Source organism: Sus scrofa, chromosome 18, assembly GCF_054392235.1.
Source record: "Sus scrofa isolate SSC_HxYL_T2T_F1_AM1 chromosome 18, Sscrofa_HxYL_maternal_Yorkshire_Landrace_v2.0, whole genome shotgun sequence".
NCBI classification, from domain to species: domain Eukaryota; kingdom Metazoa; phylum Chordata; class Mammalia; order Artiodactyla; family Suidae; genus Sus; species Sus scrofa.
In genome coordinates, this window is record NC_139400.1 from 24,949,655 (window position 1) to 24,973,668 (window position 24,014).

Below are 24,014 nucleotides of genomic sequence, written 5' to 3' on the forward strand. Positions count from 1 at the left end.
TGTTCTAAGATTCTTTGGATGTGCTGTGTACTGTGGTGGAAAGAGCATGAACTTTGGAGCCAGGCAGACCTTAGTTTGACCCTAGCTTTGCCTCTCACTAGCTTGTGGCCTGGGACAAGTCACTTTCATTGTGTTTCCCTGTTGGATATGTGGATAATGCAACAAACTTTTGATACTTTTGTATCAAGTACCGCTTGTGAGGACTTGCTATGTAAGCATTTCCACAGTGATTAGTACTTAAATGAGTAGTAGCTGTTATTGGAGCTGGTCAAGGGGATAGATACCTAACCTTACATGAACTGAAAATAATAAAAATAAGAGCATATTGTGTTCCTACATGTGTACCTAAGGGGGTGTGGACTGGGGAAGGGGAGCCCTGAGTTCTGCAAACGATTGCCTGTGTGACTTTTTTTTTTGTCTGTGTACTTTGCAGATTTTTTTTTTTTTTTTTTTGGTCTTTTTTGCTATTTCTTGGGCGGCTCCTGCGGCATATGGAGGTTCCCAGGCTAGGGGTTGAATCGGAGCTGCAGCCACCAGCCTACGTCAGAGCCACAGCAACGCGGGATCCAAGCCGAGTCTGCAACCTACACCACAGCTCACGGCAACGCCGGATCGTTAACCCACTGAGCAAGGGCAGGGACGGAACCTGCAACCTCATGGTTCCTAGTCGGATTCGTTAACCACTGCGCCACGACGGGAACTCCTTTGCAGATGTTTTTAAGCTGACCTTTATATTTTTCTTAGGTCAAAAAAGTCCTCTTGTTTCTCTTGTAGCTTGGGGAAGGATAAGAAGCAATCTTAGTATCATAAGTGAGCCACAGTTTTTAGCTCAGTTGATTGAATCACCGTGCTGTTGAGGCCCGATTTCGGTGTTGAATTGCAGATAGGTTTGTTGAACTTGGCTGAGGAAAGTGTTCCAGATTTACCCAGTTGTCTAACATTCATGCCGTCACTCATAAGAGTAAGCGTGTGCCAGCAATGCGGTAGATTCAGTCACTGCTGGAAAATCAATTTTGTCTTCCACTGATAAGGATAATAATTTCATCTTCATTTATGTTAATATATGAAGAGTGACATTTAGTAAGCAACATAAGGCTTTAAGTAACTAGGTTGTGTTTATTAATAGATCATGTTTTCTGATGTTTTTGGCCCAGGTCCTCAAACAGGTAGCAATTAAAGGACCTACTTACACTTTTAAGTTTAAAGTTTCTTCTCACTTACCAGGTGTCATTTATAAGGGGACTGCTGTCCCCCCTCCTTTTTTTTTGTTGTAGCTTAATTTATTTATGATATTACATTTTTCCTTGTCAACTGTTAACTCTCCTTGGGGTGGGTCTCTTCAGCCTTTGTATGATGTCTAACAGTCCAGAATGCTTTATGTTCAAATTTCTATTAGCATTAAGAATTAATCCTTATAAGCAATGAGATCCTGCTGTATAGCACAAGGAACTATATTTAATCACTTGTGATAGAACATGATGGAGGATAATGTGAGAAAAAGAGTATATATATATATTTATGTGTATGACTGTCGCTTTGCTATGTAATAGAATTTGACAGAACACTCTAAATCAACTATAATAGAAAAAATAAAAATCTTAATCCTTTATTTTCTCCACTATCTATATTTTTTAATCATTAGAGCTTTCCGCTTTTTCATGTTGAATATTATTGGGATAAACTACATGAAAATATATAGAAAAATGTTCAAATATTTCAGAATATATTTTTTAGGGCATTAGTAAAGAAAGTATGTCTTTAAAAACTCTACAATACTCCTGAAGATACATCTTTTGGAGCAGTGGGGAAAAAAGCCAGATTAAAAGAAAGGATGAACTCCAATACTGTTTATTTCATGTATGTAATGCATATATATTTGATGATCAAAAAGAGAGAGATCATTATTTAATAAGTTGATAGCAAACCCAAGGTTTTGTTTTTGTTCTTTTTTAAAAAAAGATCTATTCTTTAAGAGAAGAATATTTAAAAGACCTTTGCTTTAAAATCTCTATAAATCTACACCCAAGAATGACCTTTATGATAGCAGGAGGAAAGAAAAAAACAAGGCCTTTCTGCTCAAAATATCTTACCCACCCTGACCTGAAATTCTCACTGGGAAATGCCTCTCCACCATGCAAATCTGTTGCCAGAAATTAGTGACACATTGGACTGGTGGGAATGAAGCTGGGCTGCCTCCTTCCATCTTTGCTCACTAGAAAGATGGATCCTTGGGCCACACCCAGTTCTACCTCATCAGAAATTGGGATTTGCATTTTCAGCAGACTCTGGACACCAAAGCGCTACCTTAGACTGTGAAAAATTAGAATGGGATAAATGAATTATTTGTTCCTTTACAAAGCTCCTCCCCCAAGGAGACAAAGGAGGGAGCAGTTTTATGATGATGCTTGGTGTCCCTCCCTCCTTTATCCTTAGCTATTGACAGCTCTCCCCTTTCCACAAAATAACCTGCATTCTAACACCTGATTCCAACTTTGACTCTGATTCCATGGGTTGGATCAAAGGCCATGCTCTTGCCCTGCCCTCCTCTCCAAGTGTAAAATAAGTTTCTTGTGATAGAAAGACCAAGCATTTTGATGACTCGTATTACATGTGCTTAATAGGCTTTTTCTGAGCACCTGCTGTGTCTGCTTAGCGAGTGTGCCTTGCTCTCAGTCTTTCACAAGTTTATCTGAAACATCAAAGCTGTGAGTGAACTCTTCCAGAGCAAATGTCAACTTCAATAAGTAGCATTTTCAAAGTAATATTTATCATGCTTTCCAGGCATAAACTAATCTTTGCAACTGCCCTTGAAGTTGCAAGCCGAAATTCGCAGGAGCCAGTGTGGTAGTAAGGATTCTTACGTGGAACACAGCGAGTGCTTTGGGAAGTGTTGGCAGTTGAGAGCCCCTAAATGAAGAGTTTTTTTTTTTTTTACAAATGTGGGATGTGGTTAAGGAGCCAGGAGAGGGTACATTAGCTGAGGCTACAAATTCAGTCAGTCATTGGGAGTGTTGAGGAATGTTGTCGAGGTAGATGATTGGTCCCTTTGTACTTTAGATTCCGTGAGTCTCTTGGCTATGTGTTACCATGTTAAACTTTCTAGGATTTTATGCAGACAGAAGTTCATGGTTTCCACTAATAACAAATGCAGAGAGTACAAGTGATAAACGACAGGCTTAAGCTAAAAATTACATTTTGGATCCCTGTACATATAGATAGATGGTATTCCCCCACCCTCTGTTAGTATTTGGAAGTGATTTCTTCCAAATAAGAGTAGCAGTTTTTGAAGCCTATGTCTTGAACTGGTAGTTGAAAACAAAAGGACCTATGCTGCATGGAAAGAAGACCAGGTGAGAAAAAGGGTCCGAGTCCTTTAATTGGTTTGATAAGAAACACCTCGAAGAAGTTGAGAAAGACGATTCTGGCGGTGAAGATATTTGTTTCTGTCTCATGTGGTTCCTAACTCTACCTCTTAGAGATGGGCAACTTAAAAGGGGTTCTTCTCTTCCTTTTACTCCATTCTTCGGAAGTAGAAATATTTCATCTTGCCCAGTCTCTTGTTTCTGAGAAAATGCTGGATTCCAGGTGGGTGAGTGGTGTTTATCTGTGCTGATTTTTAGGTAAGACCAATGTGGGTGGGAAGAGATGCTTAGGAAGATTGCAGAAGGAAGGTGACACACGTGTCCGCTTCTCTGGGGCACACGGCAGTGTGGGCACTAGTGCAGACCCCACATTGGCAAGCCCCACTCATTGAAGCTCTTTAGGAGCAGTAGAGAGTAGGGTGGATGATCCAAGACAGTGAACCGAATTCTGCTCTGTAGACAGGCCCCCTTCTCTTGGTTCTCCCTCATGTTGGAACAGTGGTTCTTAACTCTTAGTTCACTGACTGCTCCAAGTCTCTAAGCTATGGACTCTGCCCAGAACAAGGCAGTTTGCAGGAAACTTTGCATACGGTTGAGGAATTAATCCATAGATTCATGAATCTATGGACCTCAGGGCATAATTCCAGCATTATTGTGTGTTTGGGTCATTTCACCCTTTGCTACAAAAAATTTCTGTAAATCGAACTTGGTATTTGCCGTAATGGAGATTCTAGAGATGTCTGGAAACCAGGTGTAATAGCTATAGATCCTTAAGTTGAAAAAAAGCTTTTTTTTTTTTTTTTCTTCGCCTATTTTTTGTCCACCCCTTGGAATATGAAGTTCCTGGGCCAGGGATCAGCTCCTAGCTGCAGTTTAGACATACGCCGAAGCCGTGGCAACACCTGATCCCTAACCCGCTGTGCCCGGCAGGGGATCAAACCTGTGTCCCAGGGCTTCAGAGACACTGCTGATCCAAAAACAACAACAACAACAACAAAAAAAAACCCAAACTTTTTAAAAAGAAGTATCCTGTTTAAGGAAAGATGTTTTCTAAAGAGGTTGCCACTTACATGGAGGCTGCTTGTCGATGCGGAAGCTTGTTTTACTTTTGGGTCATTTTGCATCTCAGAGAACTGTTGTTCTCCAGCTATAGATTGTGTGTTTAACCCAGGCCAGCATTGCTAAATCTTGTCAGCTGCTTCACAAGGGAGTCCCCCAGCTCACAGAGGAGGTCTGGTGAGTGCAGACCTCAACTTACTACTGCAGCTGAGAGGTCAGCTCAGCTGGTGTTAGCCTGAGATACAAAGGATAGTCTGCCTGTTGCCTGCGAGCAACATAGTTGTGACTGGACGCAACTCTAGGCTGCCTTCTTTTGGAAGGGCCTGGGGATACACTTGTGCATGTTTTGTAAAAACAAAAGAGACAAACAAAAAAAGATGTTGACTCTCAAGACAACCCTGCAACCTCTTTATAAACTTAAAAAAATGAATTGTGTTCCTTTGGACAACATACTGTAAATTTACTGAACTATAACCAAAGACTTTATTGGGAAATGTTTTGAATTTATGTTAGAATTTGGTATTAGTAGCAAGTTTTGAGCCATCAGATAAAACACACAGTTAAAAAGTTAACAAGAAATAGTGATTTGATTGAAAGATGCATTGTACTTTTACTGTGCAAAGAGCATAGATAGAGATAAATGGGCAGCTTATGTGCTCAGACCAGGACCTCTGCAGCCGCTTCTGGCAGTAAGTGTAGGCCTTGTCTTCACACACCACATAGAGACAAGCCCAGTACAAACTCAGGCAGAGCTGATGGGAGTCAGCCGAAGGCTGGAGCTGTTTTAGTAATAACTCCACTTGATACTTGTGTTGCATGTTATAGTCTAAGAGCATCTGGAATTCTTCCTCTGTAACTCTAAGGGTAGGTTTTATTTTCAGTTTCAGATGCGGAGGTGAGGCCCACTGAGGTGAGGTCCCTATGGTTATGTAGGTAGGTATGGTTATGTAGGTAGTAGGTAGTAGGTAGTAGGTAGTGCTTTTTCCTCTGTTCTGGGCCAGCTTTCTGTTTACTCTCCAAGAATGAAACTTTTGAGGCTGCTTTAAGGATTGGAAGGACCTTTTGTTATATTCATTTCGAACGTAGCAATAGAGGCAGTTTCCATCGTGGCACAGTGGTTAACGAATCCGACTAGGAACCATGAGGGTGCGGGTTTGATCCCTGGCCTTGCTCAGTGGGTTAAGGATCCTGCGTTGCTGTGAGCTGTGGTGTAGGTCGCAGACGTGGCTCGGATCCCGTGTTGCTGTGGCTGTGGAGTAGGCCTGCAGCTCCAGCTCCGATTCAACCCCTAGCCTGGGAATCTGCATATGCTGTGGGAGTGGCTCTAGAAATGGCAAAAAGACAAAAAAAAAAAAGTAGCAATAGATAATGGCAAGGCATGAATTTTGATGTGAAGTTGATGAAGCTGTATTTAGAAGTTAGGGTGGCCTGTCTCTGATATAGGTGAAAGTTTATAGCTAATAGTTGATTTTTAGCACCTCTGATTAGATAAAATAGACCTTTAATGGAGTTGTAGTTCTCTGACTTACAGAAATATAAACTAAAATATAAAATTATATATGTCAAATTAGGTTTATGTGTATTAGCTTTAAACACATTACATATGTAGCAGTGTATGTTTATACGATGGCATAATATATGGTATATATGATATGTAATATAAAATATGCATAATATAGCATACTATGTTAATATGGTACATTAGGTATATATTATGTAGTATATTACCTTATATATCGAGTAAACTTTATGTTACGTATCAATTAAAATAGCTTTAAGATTCCAAAACCTAATAAGTCTCATTTTATTTCTTTAAGAGGAGGTGATACATTTTTACCTAACTGTATAGGAGGAAGGAGTGTATCGTTTAATAGTAGACAAAGCATGGGACTAGGGGATGGGGGCTCCTGGTTGTGGTCCTGATGCTGCCAGTAGCTGGACATTGCTCAGGATCTCTTTTCTTCCCACCTGTGAATTGAGAGGATTGGAGTCAATCTTAAGGGGTTTTCCGAAGATGTGACTCAGCTTTGCAGGTGAGTTTCAGCAGCAGTCTTGGTGCCTGTCAGTTGTTAGAAAAGTTGCAGCTGGCTGTGGCGTCTTCAAATAGAAAGTCCCCTTGCACTCTCCTTCCTAACTTCTCTTCCAAGAAAGGAGTCAGTTTTTCCTTCCAAGATCACAACTTTTGAGCAGTAGACATTCCGCTTACTATCTCATCTTCTTGCTGGTTTGGGTCCTGAAATGCAAGTTTAGGTATAAACTGATATATCGCAAGGGCCTCAATTAGTGCTTGGCCTAGTAAACTTTTGCTGAATGGCCCACAAACATGTAGGAGCTCACAATTCTGTGGAAATGTGGAAAGGCAAAAGCTTGTTCCATCACTGGAGTGCTGCATTGGAAATTTGTGTAAGGCACCCGGGGGGCACAAGAAAGGTCACATTGGGTAGGCAGAGTTGGAATGGAGTAGGGAGCTCATTTGGTCAGAGAAGGCTTTATGATGTGTGAACTGGAGTTTTAAAGGCAGTTCTCTCCCATGGGCCAGGGGAGACAGCAGTGTAGGTGTGTATATAAAGGCAAAGAATTGGCAACAGGTAGCCAGTGTGGGTGTAGAACAGGCCATGATGTGTTAAGGAAGAAGCTATGGACGTTGAGGTCAGAGAGTTAGGTCATAAACAAATGAAGAGGAGTCTTGAATGCCACACAAACAAATTTGGGCTTTTATGTCAACACAGATAGCTTTTGAAGGACTTGAAGCAGTTACCATAGTCAGATTTGCATTTTAGAAGGAATGTCAGTGGTGCCACGAAATACGACAGGGGAAGTGGGATGGGAGAAGAAATGATAAATTCATTAACAATTTAGGGTTTGAAGACGTCATGGCTAAGAGAATGAGGGATGGAGAAGAGTCGAGGACAAGTTCTGTCCTGATTTAGAGGCTGGACGGAGGTGGTGTTAATGAGATAAAGAAAACAGGAGGAGGAAGAGATTTTTGGCAAGTATGAATTCAGTTTGGGACAAGTCGGTTTTGAGGTGCTTGTGGTCTATCCCAGGGAGGTGTCTTTTAGGCAGTTAAGTGTTTAGGTATGGTTTTTGGGGTACAGGTCTTAGAGTGGGGATATTAGATTTAAAATTCATTAATTTATCAAGAGCAGTGAAAAATCAAGGGAGTGAATGAGGGTACCAACAAGAGCACATAGGGACGAAAGTAAAGGCAAAGAACAGAATCTGGAGACCTCTAGCTTTTGAGGGTGGGTGGGGGAGGGGAGGCCTGCAAAAGAGGTAAAACTCAACCAGAGTCCTAGGACAACCAGGACAGGGGACTTTGGAAGAGCCAAGACAGCGGTTTCCAGGTTTCCAGGAGAGGGGAGTGGCCAGAGGTGTTAGATGCTGAAGTCAGGTCAATTAGGTGCTTTCTCTATATCAGTATAAAAGTTATTTATGTAATAGAAAAGGTGATTTATTTGGTGGTTGGCGACTTGTACTGGAAGACTTTTTCTGCTGCATCGGGTTAGCAGGGGAAACTGGAAGACGGTCCTTGAGGATGTAGAAGGGGGTCACCCTGTTACTTGACCTGGAAACCTCCCTAATGATTTCTGCTTCCGCCCCCATCTAGTCAGACCCTGTCTAGCTGTGAAGGCAGGTGCCTGACTCAGACTTCCTGGGTTTGAATCCTGGCTGCATAATTTATCACATGTAAAATCCGGCCCACGTTATTTAATCTGGCTTTGCTTCAGTTTCCTTACCTATACAGTGGAGATGATAAAAGTATCTTACAGGATTGTTGAGGGTGAAATAAGTAAAGTGCTTGCTTAGTTGAGTGTAAATGCCTGGCACAGAATCAGCACTCGGTGAAGGTTAGCTACTTTGAATCCTAAATATCTTTTGAATGTGTTCTCCCTGGAACATTTAAAAAAAAAACTTGTGTAATTTGCATATAATACATTCATCTGTTTTCTGTGTAGAGCACTTTCTAATAAATTTATAAAATTATGCAGCCATAACCTCAGTCCAGTTTTAGAACATTTTCATCACTCCAATAAAATCTCCGATGCCCATTTCTAGTTAATTTCCATTCCCATCTCAGCCTTAGGCAACCACTTATCTGTTTTCTTTTTGTGTAGAGATCCCTTTTCTGGGCATTTCATATAAATGGAATTGCACAATATGTGGCCTTTTGTGTCTGGCTTCCTTTACTTAATTGTTTTTTAGGTCTACCCATGTCATAGCATATATCAGAACTTCTTTTTATTGTGAATTAATTGTAGTCCATTGCATGGATATATAATGTTTTGTTTATCCATTTGCCAGTAGGTGGGTATTTGTTTCCACTCTTGCTATTATGAATAATGCTGCTCTGAACATTCTCATGCAAGTTTTTGTTGAGACATACGCTTCATAGCTTCGTAATTGGTCCTTTAGCCTCCCTCAGGGGTCCTTCTGCTTTTGTTCTTGTCCTCCTCCAATCTGTTTTCCACTCTATAGCTAGAGTGATGTTTCTAAAATGTAAGTCTGATTGTGCCATTACCCTGTGTAAAATCCTTCAGTAGTGCCCAGTTGCCCTCAGGATCAAGTTCAAACCCCCTAACTTGAGGATTCATTGAGTTTTCAAAATCTAAAATTTATTTCCTTCTTTTGACCTTCTCTATCACGAAGCTCCCTCCCCTAGCTTCCTGCTTCAGCCATTCTTTTTTTAAAATCATATTGTTTGATTTATTTAAACATTCTTTCAATTAACCAGGCTTATTGAGGCTCTGGGGATATAATAATAGGACAGCCAAATCCTTGCTTTCCAGGAGCTTTCTTCCTAGTGAGGAAGGCAGGCAGTAAACAAGAAAGTGTCAGAGAGTGGTAAGTGCTAAAAAGAAAATAAAAAAGGATGATATGATAATAATGGGGGGAGGGACTCTCACATCTGGAGTGAGTGTTCTCAGAGCCTGCTTGATATCTCCACTTGCTGTCTAATGGTGGGAAGTGCTGTTTAACTGTCCCTTTACGCTGTACCCCCTTAGAGTACTCTCATCCTGCTCCTTCTCTTCCTAACCACTCTTCCTCCTCCTCGGCTGCCCGTCCAGCCCCCTTCCCAAAGCCTGGCCAGATGCCCTGCCCACCTGCCCGTTATGCCGTCTGTCCTTCCATTACAGGCCAACTGACCCAAGGAACATCCTTCATATCATACTTAAATTCATGATGGTTTACTTCTTCTTCTCCCCTTGAAGCAGCTTGATGACGTTGAATACCTGAAGTCTAGTCTGTTCATGGCCCAAAGTTGGTGCAGGATGAAATTTGAAAGAGGGATTGTTTGTGGTTAGCCTTGAACAGGACGGAGGGAGGGACATTATTTCCTTGGGACTGGAGGGAGGGAAGGAGCTAAGGCCTGCTGCTTGTGGAAATTAATTTGTAGGATGAAGGGGAAAGTTGAAGGAGTTCTGATGACTTACATTTTCTCAGCGATTACAATTTAGTGCACAGTATAAAATGAGGAAAAGAGGTATTTATAATGAGCAATTAGCAGTGCATTAGAAGAAGTAAAAAAGTGGTGCTGTGGGGTGCATCTTGAAATCTTAAAACTTCTTAACTTGCTTTTAGTTTTATAGCTGTTAGATTTAGTCTAATTTCTCCAGGCCGTTTGTTTTATATATATTGCTATGGATGGCTGAATTACTTGGATGCCATTGTGCTGTTTCCTTGTTCTTCTATAATGGATTTTATTTTGGTGTTGCTTTTCAGCTTTCGGAAAATGTGATTGATCGTATGAAGGAAACCTCTCCATCTGGCCCGAAGTCTCAGCGGTATTCTGGTGCTTACGGTGCCTCAGGTACTTTGGAATTTTAATTTCTGAATTTTTAGTAGAAAAATTTACAAGTGGTAAAAGTTCACTCAATAGTCAGGTTCTTCTGTATGTCTGACTTGTTATTTGGATGTTGAGCTTTTTATAGTTGTCTTTCTTCGGTAACCAACCATGGGTATTGGTTCCCGGGCCCCCTTGGATAGCAGAATCAGTCCCTTATATAAAGTGGGTAGTAGTTGCCTATAACCTATGTACATCCTCTCTTATATTTTAAATCATTTCTTAAATTATTTATGATAACTAATATACTGTAAATGCCCTGTGAATTGTTTTAAATACAGTGTAAATGCTATATAAATACTTGCCTGCGTGGCAAATTCAGATTTTGCTTTTGGGATATTCTGGAGTTTTTATTTTTTCCTGAATGTTTTCAATCTGGTTGGTTGAGTCTGTGGATATGGAGGGCCAACTGTACTAGTGATCATTACTGGGGATTCTTTTCCTCTCTTTTCTCTTTCATTTTTTAAAAGTTTTATTGACGTATAGTTGATTTACAATATTGTGATAGTTTCAGCTGTAACAACAAGGTGATTAAATTATACATATACACACATTCATTCTTTTTCAGATGATTTTCCCATATAGATTATCACAGAATATTGGGTACAGTTTCCTGTGCTATACACTGGGGTTTCTTTTAAAATGCTTTGCACCAGGGAGTTCCCATCGGGGTTCAGTGGAAGTGAATCTGACTAGTATCTATGAAGACACACGTTCGATCCCTGGCATCACTCAGTGGGTTAAGGATCCGGTGTTGCTGTGAGGTGTGGTGTAGGTCGCAGACATGGCTCGGTTCTGGTGTTGCTGTGGCTGTGGTGTAGGCTGGTGGCTACAGCTCCAGTTCAACCCCTAGCCTGGGAACTTCCATGTGCCGCAGGTGTGGCCCTAAAAAAAAAAAAAAAAAAAAGAAGAAGCAAATAAATAAATACATAAATACAATGCTTTGCACTAAATATAGAATGAATCTACTTTTAGTCTTTGGGATTTTTTTTTTTTTTTTCCTCTTCCAGCTCCTGAATCCTTTATTAGGCTTTGGAAGTTTATTTCATATGTCTTTTTATGTGACGTGGGTTGCTTATAGGGATATTAAAGTTTTAGGAGTAAATATTTATTAAACAAAAAAATGAACTTAGATAATAGTGATTCATTGTTTCCAAATGGTGGCAAATCTCTAATGAGTTTATATTCTAATAAATTTCCTCTCAATTTATAAAGTTTATTCCTTCATAGTCTTAATTATTGATGAAAATGTGTTAAATGAAATCCATAGAGAGTTATTGTCTCATTTTATCTGTGGATCCTGCAGGATAAGAGACTATTTCTTTTCCCTCTCCTCTCTCCTACCCCAGTCATCTATTCATCCAACTATTATTTACTGAGCCCCTCCTATGCATTGGGCACTGTTCTTGTTGCTGCTGTATGGATGGACATACCGTTTCTTGGTGAAATGACAATGAGAAAATAGTTGGAATGATTGATCTTGGATTAAGTGAGGATTTTCGTTATCTATTAGAAAGGGACATTATGTGGTAAATCTGGCTACAAACTCAAATACTTTGAGAAACATAAGTTGCTGCCCAAATGCCATTCACTTGGGGACAGTGTAACCCTCTTACTAATCATTAAGTCAGTAACCATGCGTTGAGCTTCTGATGTGTTTAGAGGAGAAGGTGCCAAGATGATTAAGAGATAGTTCTTGTCCTTTTGAAACTTACTGTTTAGTAGCCTCCTTAAGAAGGGTTTGTAGTTCATTAAAGTGGAATAGAAAGTGACCATTCTGTCCTCTCTGGGACCCATTCTTTGGCTTCTGGGCCACACTGTTGGTTTTCCTCCTACCTTACTTGCATCCTCAGTATAGTCATCTTTACTGATTTCCACTAACTAATCTTATCAAATTGTATGCCTTTCGAATCATTATGTAGGTTCCCGTGACTCCCAAAAGTATATCTCTAGCCCTGACCTTTCCACTTAGTTTTCTTCAACTTAAACCTTTTCTTCTTCTTCAGGGTTGCTTCTCTTCTCCATCTTTCCCAGCACATGGCACTGGGATTCATTGTTGTTTTCTTTTTCTTAATTCTTATATTAGGCCTTAGGCTGGTCTTGTGAGCTCCATCTCCAAAATATGTGTGGATATGCTCTTTGCATGTCCATCTTCACTGTTGCAGCTCCGGTTGAGATAACTACCATCTCTTACCTTGTCTTTTGCAGAAGCCTCTTAAGCGGCTCCCTGCTTGTACTCTTGTCCTCCCTCTATGCTTTGCCATGTACACAGAGGCCTCAGCATCTTTAAAGAAATGAATCAGTTTATGTCACATCCTGGCGGTAGGTCTCCATGGTATTTGGAATGTATTTGAATTTTTTGGCTTCTGAGGTACACCATGACTGCTCTCTCTTTGCTTTTCCAACATCATCTTCTGATATATGGATATTTTAAAATTGGAATTTTATCTTAATATCTTAGATTTCTTTTCTACCTGTTTTGTTAAGGGGATAAAATGATCAAGAAATAGTGTTTAAATAACACTTAAATAATGTTTATTATGCGCCAGTTACTCTGCTAAATTCTTTATGTCTTATCTTGTGTAATTTGTGTAACTCTTTGAGGAAGGTACTGTGTTAAGCCATTTTAAATGAAAGGCAATTGAGACTTGCAGTGATTGTCTTGCCCAAAGTCACACTGCTGGTGAGCAGTGGAGGTGATAGTTGAATTCAAGTCTGTTTGACTCCAGAGCAAATGATGTAAACTGTTCTCTTTTATTATAATTTGAATAACACTTTGCTTCATTTGTAGAAAGGATGTGACAAATTAGTTGGAGAAAAAGAGCTGCCTTTTTAGTGATATTCTGCTTGAGTTTGGAAGGTACCTTCTTTCTATAAATGATTGTTGGTTCTTCTCGTATTTTTCCATCTTGGCTTTCATACAGCAGTGAGTCGGAGGAAAGGAAGTATTTTCCCTCTTGGGTTAGTTGCTTAAACTGATCCTTGGAGAGAGTGGGTGTGGGTGGGGATGCTTTTTATAAATGCTCGTGGTGTGGCCTCCAGAGCATGACACTGACATTGTGAAAGGTTCTGGCTGTTCTGAGGAATCCGTCCCTTCTCATTTCTAGGTTTGACATGACTGATGAACTCTTTGGTCCATGACCAAGCCTGGGCACTAAAGACTCTTTGAATGCCACCTTATGTTTTGTTGGTTGGGTTAGAACTTCACTGTCTAAATGGTAGCCATATTATGATTTAAATTAAAACTAAGTAAAATGAAATGAAATAAAAATATCAGCTCCTCTGTCACATGAGTCACATTCCAGTGCTCGGTAACCACCTGTGGCTTGTGGCCGTCATGTTGGACAGTGGCCTGTTGGACATTTTGGACATCTAGGACATTTTCTTTTCTTTCCTTTTTTTTCTCTTTTGTCTTTTGTCTTTTTAGGGCCACACCCATGGCATATGGAGGTTCCCAGGCTAAGGGTCTAATTAGAGCTGTAGCCGTCAGCCTACACCACAGCCACAGCAACGCCAGATCCGAGCCGCATCTGTGACCTACACCACAGCTCATGGCAACGCTGGATCCTTAACCCACTGAGCGAGGCCAGGGATCGAACCCGCAACCTCATGGTTCCCAGTCAGATTCATTTCCGCTGCACCAAGACGGGAACTCCTATCTAGGACATTTTCATCATTGCAGAACATTCTGTTACACAGCTTTAGTCTAGAATTTATCAATGCTTGGCCTTGTGAGCTTTTTCAGGTGATTTTAATGATGTGGTGGCTGAGGTAAGGAGCTTAATGTCTCTCTTTGTGAATCTTGTTTCCTGCCGTTTCCACATCTGGGCTCCCTTGGGTGTAGGTAAGTGGGCACTTCAGGGAATATTTCCCTGAGGTTTGCTGTTTTCACCTCAGTCTTTAGCACAGCTTCCTGACCACTGTGTTAGGAGTGTATTGGAGGAACTGGTTTCCTCAACTCAGAGTAGCTGGTGAACACCTGTATGCCCTCATGTCATGCAGATACTTGGTTTTTCTCTCTGCAACTGTGGAAAAAACTCAACAAAGCTATCAGTGCAGGCTCTTGAAGTATATTTCCCTTACTCATTCCAAACCAACCCGCAGAAGGAACTAAGATTTGATGTACTATTTTGAAATGATCTTGCCTTTAGCTTAAGAATGTAACTAGACTATGTGCAAATTAACAAAGATTTATGCTTCTTAAAATTTAAAAAATATGTTTATAAAAGTAGAAAGGCTCAAAGTTTGTTTTCTTCAGCATTTGGGGTTTTAGTTAGTACCCAATAATAGATTTTTTTTTTTTTTTTATCTTTTGTCTTTTTTTTGTTGTTGTTGTTGCTATTTCTTGGGCCGCTCCCGCGGCATATGGAGGTTCCCAGGCTAGGGGTCGAGTCAGAGCTGTAGCCACCGGCCTACGCCAGAGCCACAGCAACGCAGGATCCGAGCCACGTCTGCAACCTACACCACAGCTCACGGCAACGCCGGATCGCCAACCCACCGAGCAAGGGCAGGGACCGAACCCGCAACCTCATGGTTCCTAGTCGGATTCGTTAACCACTGCGCCACGACGGGAAATCCGATTTTTTTTAAGATTTATAATTTAGATGTGTAATGAAATAATTTTTCAAGTCTGCAAAAATAATATTGATAAAAATGTTATCAACCTTTTCTACATTTTCCATGTCAAGTAAATTACATATTAAATATGAGTTGAATTTTTAATATTTGTTAAAATGCTTTCTTTCTTGCGGGGTTTTCATTCATTGCAGCCTTAGGCTATTCATATGTGTGAATTTAGCTGATGGACTAAGAGTTCTAGGATTTCTTTATAGGAACTGAGTTTTGTCATATATATATTGTTTTGAGAATGTAATTTATGCTTTAAGAAAGTGATTTCTTTTAAAGACTTTGCTGAAACTGTTTTTTGCCAAACCTTGCACCAGATCAATGACTCGTTGCAGTAAGTATTTGCATGTAAAGCTTTTCAGGCAAAATAATATACTGTGTGACACACAGCAGATTGTAATGCCACTTTAATAAATGAACATGCTCTAAAGAACTTAACTGTGTCCTTGCTGCCTCAAATTCTTTGCTGTGTTATGTGCTTCAACTATATTGGTTTGCTTTTTCATCAGGGGAATTTTTTTTTTTTTTTTTTTTTTTTCCTTTTTTGGCCAGTCGTGGCGTATGGAAGTTCCTGGGCCAGGGTTCGAATCTGAGCTGGAGCTTCGACCTACCCCACAGCTGCAGCAGTGCTGGATCCCTACCCCACTGTGCTGGGCCACCAGAGACAAGCCAGATCATTAACCTACTGTGCCGTAGTGGGAACTGTGGGAATTTTTTTTTTCCTCCCAGGTTGACATAAGGGGATACCTTGCACAGAGTTATAAACTTATATTTTCATTAACATCTTACATTTTTTGATTTTAAAAATCAGTGTTGGAGTTGATTTTTTTTTTTTTTTCCTTTCCACCTTGATCCTTTAGTTTTTCTGGCTTATAGTGAGGTCAGACCTCTGGTGTTTGAGCCTACCTAATGCTGGGGAAACTGTCCCCAGATCAATATGAAGAACCAGACAGGAATGATATTAGGAGGCTGTTTGTTGGTTTCCTGAGCCGCTAGCAACCAGATGAAAATGATGAATCTGAAAAGGACAAACGAACTCATTTTTATTATTATCCTCACTGTGCAAGTTTCTTTGTACATTTCTTGTCATTGGGAAAAATAATAAAGATTTGCTGATTTGCGTTAAGTATATCACTGAGATCTAAGTCTTTGGCAACCTTAACAAATTACAGGAAACCAATTTAAGCAGGAAATAGCACAGCCCAAACTAAACAGCCAATTTAGGGAAACAGATTCATCTATATATTCTATGTATTTTTCTCCCAGAATCTGGCCCTCCTAGTTATTTTTAAACAGCTCTTTAAGGCTCATTTAGGTCTGACATTGTAGGGAGAGTTCGCAGTAACAAGCTGCACTTGTTCCTTTGACTTGAATTACATGAACTGAAAGGAGGTGCAGTATCCCAGTTTCCAACTTTTAACATGTGAAACTGTTGATGCAACTTTGCACTTAATATTTTTTGTTTTGCTTGTGCTGTAGTTTGCTTGATACTTCCAAAGGAAGAAATGCATACACTATTGATTTAAAGGTTTGATCTAAATCAGATTGTCTAGTCAGGAAATTCTGTTCTTAAGAAGAAATCCATGGGAGATCCCTTTGTGGCACAGCGGAAATGAATCCGACTGGTATCCATGAGGGTGCTTGTTCACGCCCTGGCCTTGCTTAGTGGGATAGGGATCTGGCATTGCCGTGAGCTGGTGGTATCGAAGACGTGGTTCAGATCCCACATAACTGTGGCTGTGGCGTAGGCCAGCAGCTGTAGCTCTGATTAAACTTCAATATGCCTTGGGTTGAGCCCTAAAAAGGAAAAAAAAGAGTAAGAAAAGAAGTCCATAAACACTTTACATTTTTTAAACTAGACATTCTTTTATTTTTTATTATAGTTGATTTGCAGTGTTCTGTCAATTTCTGCTGTACAGCAAAGTGATCCAGTTTTACAAGTATATATATTCTTTTTCTCACATTGTCTTCCATCATGTTCCATCACAAGTGATTGGATATAGTTCCTGTGCTACACAGCAGGATCTCATTGCTTATCCATTCCAAATGCAGTAGTCTGCATCTGCTAAACCCAAACTCGTAGTCCATCTCACTCCATTCCCCCTCCTGCTTGGCAGCCACACTGTTCTCCATGTCCATGAGTTTGTTTCTCTTCTATAGGTAGGTTCATTTGTGCCATATATTAGATTCCAGATATAAGTGATATCATATGGTATTTGTCTTTCTCTTTCTGACTTATTTCACTTATGAGAATCTCTAGTTCCATCCGTGTTGCTGCAAATGGCATTTTTTTTTTAATGGTTGAGTAGTATTCCATTGTATATATGTACTGCATCTTCTTAATTCATTCCATGTCTTGGGTGTTGTGAATAGTGCTGCAGTGAACATAGGGGTGCATGTATCTTTTTGAAGGAAAGTTTTATCCAGATGTATGCCTAGGAGTGGGATTGCTGGATCATATGGTGGTTATATATTTAGTTTTCTGAGGAACCTCCATACTGTTTTCCACAGAGGTTGTACCAGTTTACATTCCCACCAACAGTGTATGAGGGTTCTCTTTTCTTCACACCCTCTTTGGCATTTGTTATTTGTAGGCTTGTTAATTATAGCCATTCTGACTGGTGTGAGGTGGTACTAAACAGTCTAGATTTAATGGATAGTTGAACTCCTGTTGTTAAAGTTCCATCAGTCAACAGGTGATGGATCACAGCATGGCAGTAATCTTTGACTTCAGGGAGCTATCAGTTTGGTCAAAGCATCTTTAACATTATAGTGTAGTGAATAAGTGCTAATGTAGTACCCTCCACCTGCTCAGCTAATATTTTGGAGTAGATGGGAAGTCCCGCCATGGCTCGGTGGTAATGAACCTGACTAGCATCCGTGAAGACGCGGGTTGGTTCCCTGGCCTCGCTCAGCGGGTTAAGGATCCTGTGTTGCCATGAGCTGTGGTGTGGGTCGCAGATGCAGCTCAGATCTGGCGTGGCTGTGGCTATGGTGTAGGCTGGCAGCTGCAGCTCTAATTTGACCCCTAGCCTGGGAACTTGCATATGCTATGGCTGTGGCCCTAAAAAGACAAAAAGTAAATAAATAAAAAATACAATATTTTGAAGCATACGAATGAATATGTATTGAGATAGCATATATAAGTGGTCTAGAAAATGTTTTAGGATTTCAGAGAATGAAGGTCAAGAGCTTAGCAGGCAGGCCCTATGGGGAGTGGACCTGAGCCAGACCTTGAGGATAAGAAGTTGTTGGTGTTGAAGGCGACTGGCAGAGTCAGTACACAGACCAGGTAAAGGGTTCAAATAGGGGTTTCATGGGTGGGAAGGCTGGCGAAGTTAAGGAGGTTAATCTTAGCATGTAGGGCTTAGTGGCTACTGAGCTGTTTCATTTAATTTTAGGATGCCAGGTTCAGAAAGTTGTTTTAGTTGCTACTTTTCACATATACTCAGATATTAATAATATTTTTATGGCTGAAAATGAAGTGCTGATTTTCTCATTGATATTTTTATATTTAACAACCAAATCTAAATAGTAAGAATACATGTTTTCCACCATAGTCCTGAGGAAAATTATTTTCGTGAAAAAACAAGCAGCCTCATAAGCATTTTTATTTGTCCTTAACTGGCCTTAAAAAAAAGTTGTCCTCAGCTACTTGAAACCATGGAAGGTGTAAAACAGAAGCTTTCTGAGCAGGGAAGTTGAAATGGTACAGGTGGATTCTTGGAAGGATAATGTAGCAAAAGTTGGAAATTGGGGAGTGGGAAGAGAGCCACCACATGCTTGAGGTAGAAGAGGGTTTGGGTGGATTTGTGGAGCAAGGCCACATGGCTGCTTAGTGGCAAATTCACACTTCTGCCATTTCGCCCCTGGTCTAAGGTACTTTCCCCAGTGCCACTTGATTCATCAGTCTTTGTGTTATATTAAGAAACCAGCACAAATTTAAATTCATTCTATTTTCAAACTGAGAGAGCATAGAAAACTAAGAAAAATGGAATAAATTATGACAATATAGTGTATATCCCATGGTATTTTGGGATGGTTAAAAGGGGCGTCATACAGGAAAGCAAAAGCTGCAGCAGAAGAGGAAAGGAATTATAGACAGAGAAGCTTAGTAGGTCCTGAAATGTCAGCAAGTCACTCCTTCCAGTAGTTTTCTGTGACTTGGGACTTCTGCCCTTTGATTTCTTAGTTAACTGATTGACCACTGACCTCAGGTGCCTTTTATTAAATTGTCAGAGGCCCCCTGCCCTGCAACTGCTGTGGTATAATTTGCTTTGCATTAGTGCTTCCAAGTGGTATGAAATCAAGTGGGCCAGAAATTCCCTACCTATTCCTAAGTTACTGGAAATAAGCAGCCCTTTTGTTAGGCATGTTGCTACTATATTTCAGAAATATAGTTATACCATGGAATCATAGTGCTCAGAAGCTGGAAGGAAGTAACTTCAGTGATTAGGGGAGAAGAGATAAGCTGTTTTAGACACCCCCCCCCCATTTGCTGCTGTGCATTTTGAATTATGGGATAGTGGATTATATTTTCTGATTGAACAAGTGTTGTTATTGGGTATAACAATCGAGTAAATCATGGATATCACTCATAATATATCATAAACCACAAAGAGAAAACAGCTCTAAAGTATAAATTTTATAATCATGCTTCAAGGTTTATAAAATATCGGACATTGGTTATATAAGCAGCTCTAGTGGATTATAAAGTATAGGGCATACAATACATAGAACCCCACTATTTTTGATTTAGATTTAATATGCCAGTTGTAAAGTGAACTCTTCATTTTTTGGCCACCCCATGGCATATGGAGTTCCCGGGCCAGGGATCAGATCTGAGCTACAGTTGTGACCTACACTGCAGCTGTGGCAATGCCAGACCCTTAACCCACTGTGTCCCAGCACTCCAGAGATGCCACCGATCCTGTTGCACCACAGTGGGAACTCTTTTTTTATTTTTTTCTTTTTATGGCCTCACTTGTGGCATATGAAAGTTCCCAGGTTAGGGGTCAAATTGGAACTCCCGCTGCCAGCCTACACCACAGCCACAGCAACACCAGATCCAAGCTGCATCTGCAACCTGTGCCACGGTTTGGGGTAACGCTGGATCCTTAACCCACTGAGTGAGGTCAGGGATCGAACTGGCATCCTCACAGAGACTAACATGTTCTTAACCTGCTGAGCCACAGTGGGGACTCCTGAACTCTTGGTTTACAGTATTTTTGCCTTTCTTGAAATTTGCTGGACTTTGAGCACATGACCTGCACGGTCCAGATCTCTTCAAATAAATTGCCCAAGAGAATTTTGAATATTTTCATGCTACACGTAGAGGTATTCAAAATCAACCCATTGACCCTTTCACCTGTCAACCAAATAGTAGGTTATTATTGTTGGTGAAGATGTTTTTCCTTGTAAACGTTTTTAAAAAGTAACGACTGACCCAGCATTTCATGTCTTCCCTTGACCCTTTCCTGTCTCCCTGGTTTATTCAGAGTTACACATCCAGTGCTCTGTATTAGGCCAGCTCAGTGCTACCAGGAAACAGTAAGTGCTTGTAAGTCCTCTTTTTAAACCTGTTCTCCCCCCAGGGCTACTTGACACCTGGTTGACAGCTGTCACTGTACCTGAGTGTATTTTGAAAGGCGTTGGGAACCCATGTGGATCATTACAGTAAGACTTTTCAAACTTTTTCACAGAATTGCTGTGACATGCTTAAGACAGTGTGCTGGTTCTGTGTGCCCTGGCACCCCTGACTTGAGTGGTTAAATTGAAATATGGGTTTTAATTAGCCAGCATCAAATAATTGGAGTTGGAAATTTCAGGGTAGTAGCAATAACCCTCTCCTTTACTTAAAGGCCTGATGTGACTAGGACATCTTGCAGATGGTATGGTGGGGAGCTGATGGCTGCTGAGAGCCCCTATCTATTGACGTTGTTTGTGGGACTTAGTTGCTTTGTTTTATTTATTTATTGCTTGTTCACCCCCATTGTTGTTATAGTCCTTCAGGGGATACCCACATCTGATGAGTAGCAGCAGAACCTGGTGTTGCAGTTTCCTTTTTCTGGTTTCAGGTTTTAGTACAGTTTCTCCCATCCCTGGTGTCGTTGTCCTAGTCTAGCACCATCCTGCCTGTTCTGTCTCTTGCTTGAGGTCCTAGCCTTCAGTCTCGGATTCGATAGTCTATTCTCCCTGCTGCCCTAGTAATCCTTCCACAGTGTAAAACCAATCAGATCATCCTTCTGTTTAAAGCTTGAGAGGTTCCCCTTCCCCTAGGGGGAGTGAAGTCAGGATTTCTTTTATGTAACCAACAAGCCGTTTCCACTTGAGTGTCCTGCGTCATCTCCCGGACCTCCCTCTGTCATGTTGAACTCTCTGCTGAGCCCTGTGGAAGGTTCTTGGGTCCTTGGACTTGTCTTTTTTGGTCTTTGACTGTGTTGTCTCTTCTGTCCGACCACTGTTCCTCGAACTATCTACCCCAGCCCCAGCCCACCACCTCACCTCCTACCTGACTTGTCTGGCCAACTCTTCCTCATTGTTCAGATATCCGCCTAGAAATCACTTGGGGAGTTTTTTCTGACTCCAAGTCTGGGTCAGAAGTGCCTCCTGTGGGGTCACACAGCAGCTCGTGTGTGCTTGCCTGTCATAGCGCCCAGCACGTGCTGCTGTGATTGTGACTTATGACCCCTCTCCCTGAGATTCCACAGCTTTCATTTACTCACCTGTCCTCTCAGGACCTCCTTTTATGACGCTTTTTTCCTGCACTTCCCCTTGCCTTGGTGTGGACTTCTCTTTGCTGAGTTGAAAAGCAATTACTTCTTTGCTGTAGGTGAACCAGTTGAGGGCAGATAATTAGGCAGATAATTAGGCAAAATGGGATGAAAGAAAATCTCAGATGGTTGAGGGGATTTCTCTTCCTTCAAGAGCTCCTCTTCACTCTCTCTTCTTACATTTGGCTTCATCTCAACTTATTTTTTTTTTGTCTTTTTAGGGCCACCCCTGTAGCACATGGAGGTTCCAGGCTAGGGGTCTAAGGGTCTAATCAGAGCTGTAGCCGCTGGCCTACACCACAGCCACAGCAACGAGGGATCCGAGCCACATCTGCGACCCACACCACAGCTCACGGCAATGCTGGATCCTTAACCCACTGAGCGAGGCCAGGGATTGAACCTGCAACCTGATGGTTCCTAGTTGGGTTCGTTAACTACTGAGCCACAACGGGAACTCCTCATCTCAACTTCTGACTCAACATCATACCTTTTCTTTCTCAGAGGATGATCTTCCTGCTGTCATTCACTTCCTCAAGGCCCTGCGGCCAGCGGTATGAAACCTGGGGGTTTGGCGCCTGGAAATTCAGGAATGTTGAGGATTGGTTTGGCTTCTGCATGAGGATTGGAAGGAAGACCCACTGCCTGCATCCCCTTAGGGGAGGACTGGGCCATCAGGCAGCTGGCTCCCCTGTATGTTCAAACACATAAATAGCTAAGTGTTAACTAACAGTGATAGAAGAAAAATCAAGAATTTGGCTTGGCTTATGTGGGCATTTCCCACATGCATCTTGTGTTCTCCTTATGGCCGTGTGCTAGAGTGACGATAGTTCATGTATACCTGTATCAGATGTGCTCTACACCTTACTTGGTAGTTCCACCAAATCCTTCAGATGTAATTAGTCACAATGGTGACATAATGGTCATTATGACCATCATGACTTTAAAAAATAAGGTAAAATATTAATTGCTGTATGTCACTTTTGAGGAAGAACCCGAGGAATGATATGACAGTCACTTGCTGTAATCAGGATAGATTTGATTTAATTAAAAATATTAAAGCAGTATTTGAGATTGACAGTTTACCCAAAACATTTTTACTGTTTTATTAACGCAACCAGCTAGATTATGGATTCTAAATAGTATCCTTATAATTATTGAAGGAAATTAATTTAACAAAATAAGAGTTGTTAAAACTCTCCAAGAGCATTTATTTCGTTTTCCTTCTTAAAACTTGTCCTTTTAACAAGAAGAGATGGCTTTAACTGTGTGTGTACAGTACACACACCTGCAGATATTAAGGCCAATCAATTTGGTCTTTTTCTGTGGTAGGAAAAATGAGACTGGCTGAGCAGCTTTTGTTTAATTTTGTAGGACAACATAGATATCTATTGGACATAAAGTGTTTTTTTTTTCTTTCTTTCTTTCTTTTTTTTTTTTTGATCTTTTTGTCTTTTCCAGGGCCGCCCTGGTGGCATATGGAGGTTCCCAGGCTAGGGGTCAGTTGGAACTGTAGCTACTGGCCTACACCACAGCCACAGCAACGCCAGATCCGAGCCATGTCTTCGACCCACACCACAGCTCACAGCAACGCCAGATCCTTAACCCACTGAGCAAGGCCAGGGATTGAACCCGCAACCTCATGGTTCCTAGTTGGATTTGCTGACCACTGAGCCACGGCGGGAACTCCCATAATGTTTTCTTTAACTTTTCTAAATCGCATATTGACTTCTCTGGGAATTTTATGCAGTTGAGCCCATAAACTATACTTGTGACAATTTTACTCAACTTTTCTAAAAAGGATGCTTTAATATTTTTTCTCAGAAACTTCTTAGAGTGATTATTATAAGATTATGGGAGGTTGTAATTCTCTTCTAATGATTATTCTTTGACCTTTGACATACTTTATTGGTTTATTAATAAAAAAATCTTAAAAATAGGCCTGTGTAATTAAAAAACAATTTTTATCAAGTCTTATAAACATACAAATGATAAATTCCTTCCTTTAATTCTTTCTTGTGCCGTTAAACATTATACCTCTGCTGATTTAGCCATTATTACATCAACCATCGTCATCTTTCTGCAAAAATGGCAAAGTAAAACTTTAAAAAGCAGTAATTTTTAAAATTGCTTTTTTGGTTTTTTGTTGTTGTTGATTGTTGCTTGTAGGACTTTGAACTTTTTTTTTTTTTTTTTTTTAGGGCCGTGCCCATGGCATATGGAAGTTCCCAGACTAGGGGTCAAATTGGAACTGCAGCTGCCAGCCTATACCACAGACGCAGCAACTCAGGATAAGAGCCGTGTCTGCGACCTACACCACAGCTCACGGCAATGCTGTATCCTTAACCCACT

General features: G+C 40.8%; 1 protein-coding gene across 15 annotated transcripts in view; it reads left to right on the top strand.

The window, feature by feature from the left end:
• The window catches only part of CHCHD3 (coiled-coil-helix-coiled-coil-helix domain containing 3), a 296,981-nt gene that overhangs the window by 3,015 nt on the left and 269,952 nt on the right, over positions 1-24,014 (top strand). For 14 of the 15 annotated variants that reach the window (XR_014833217.1, XR_014833213.1, XR_014833214.1 and 11 more), the window contains 1 exon segment: positions 10,146-10,233. The exons of the other annotated variant lie outside the window; for it this stretch is intronic. Coding sequence is in view for 9 of the 14 variants with exons in the window: in NM_001244176.1 (NP_001231105.1) it covers positions 10,146-10,233 (88 nt within the window). In the remaining 5 variants the exon portion in view is untranslated. 15 annotated transcript variants of the gene reach the window in all.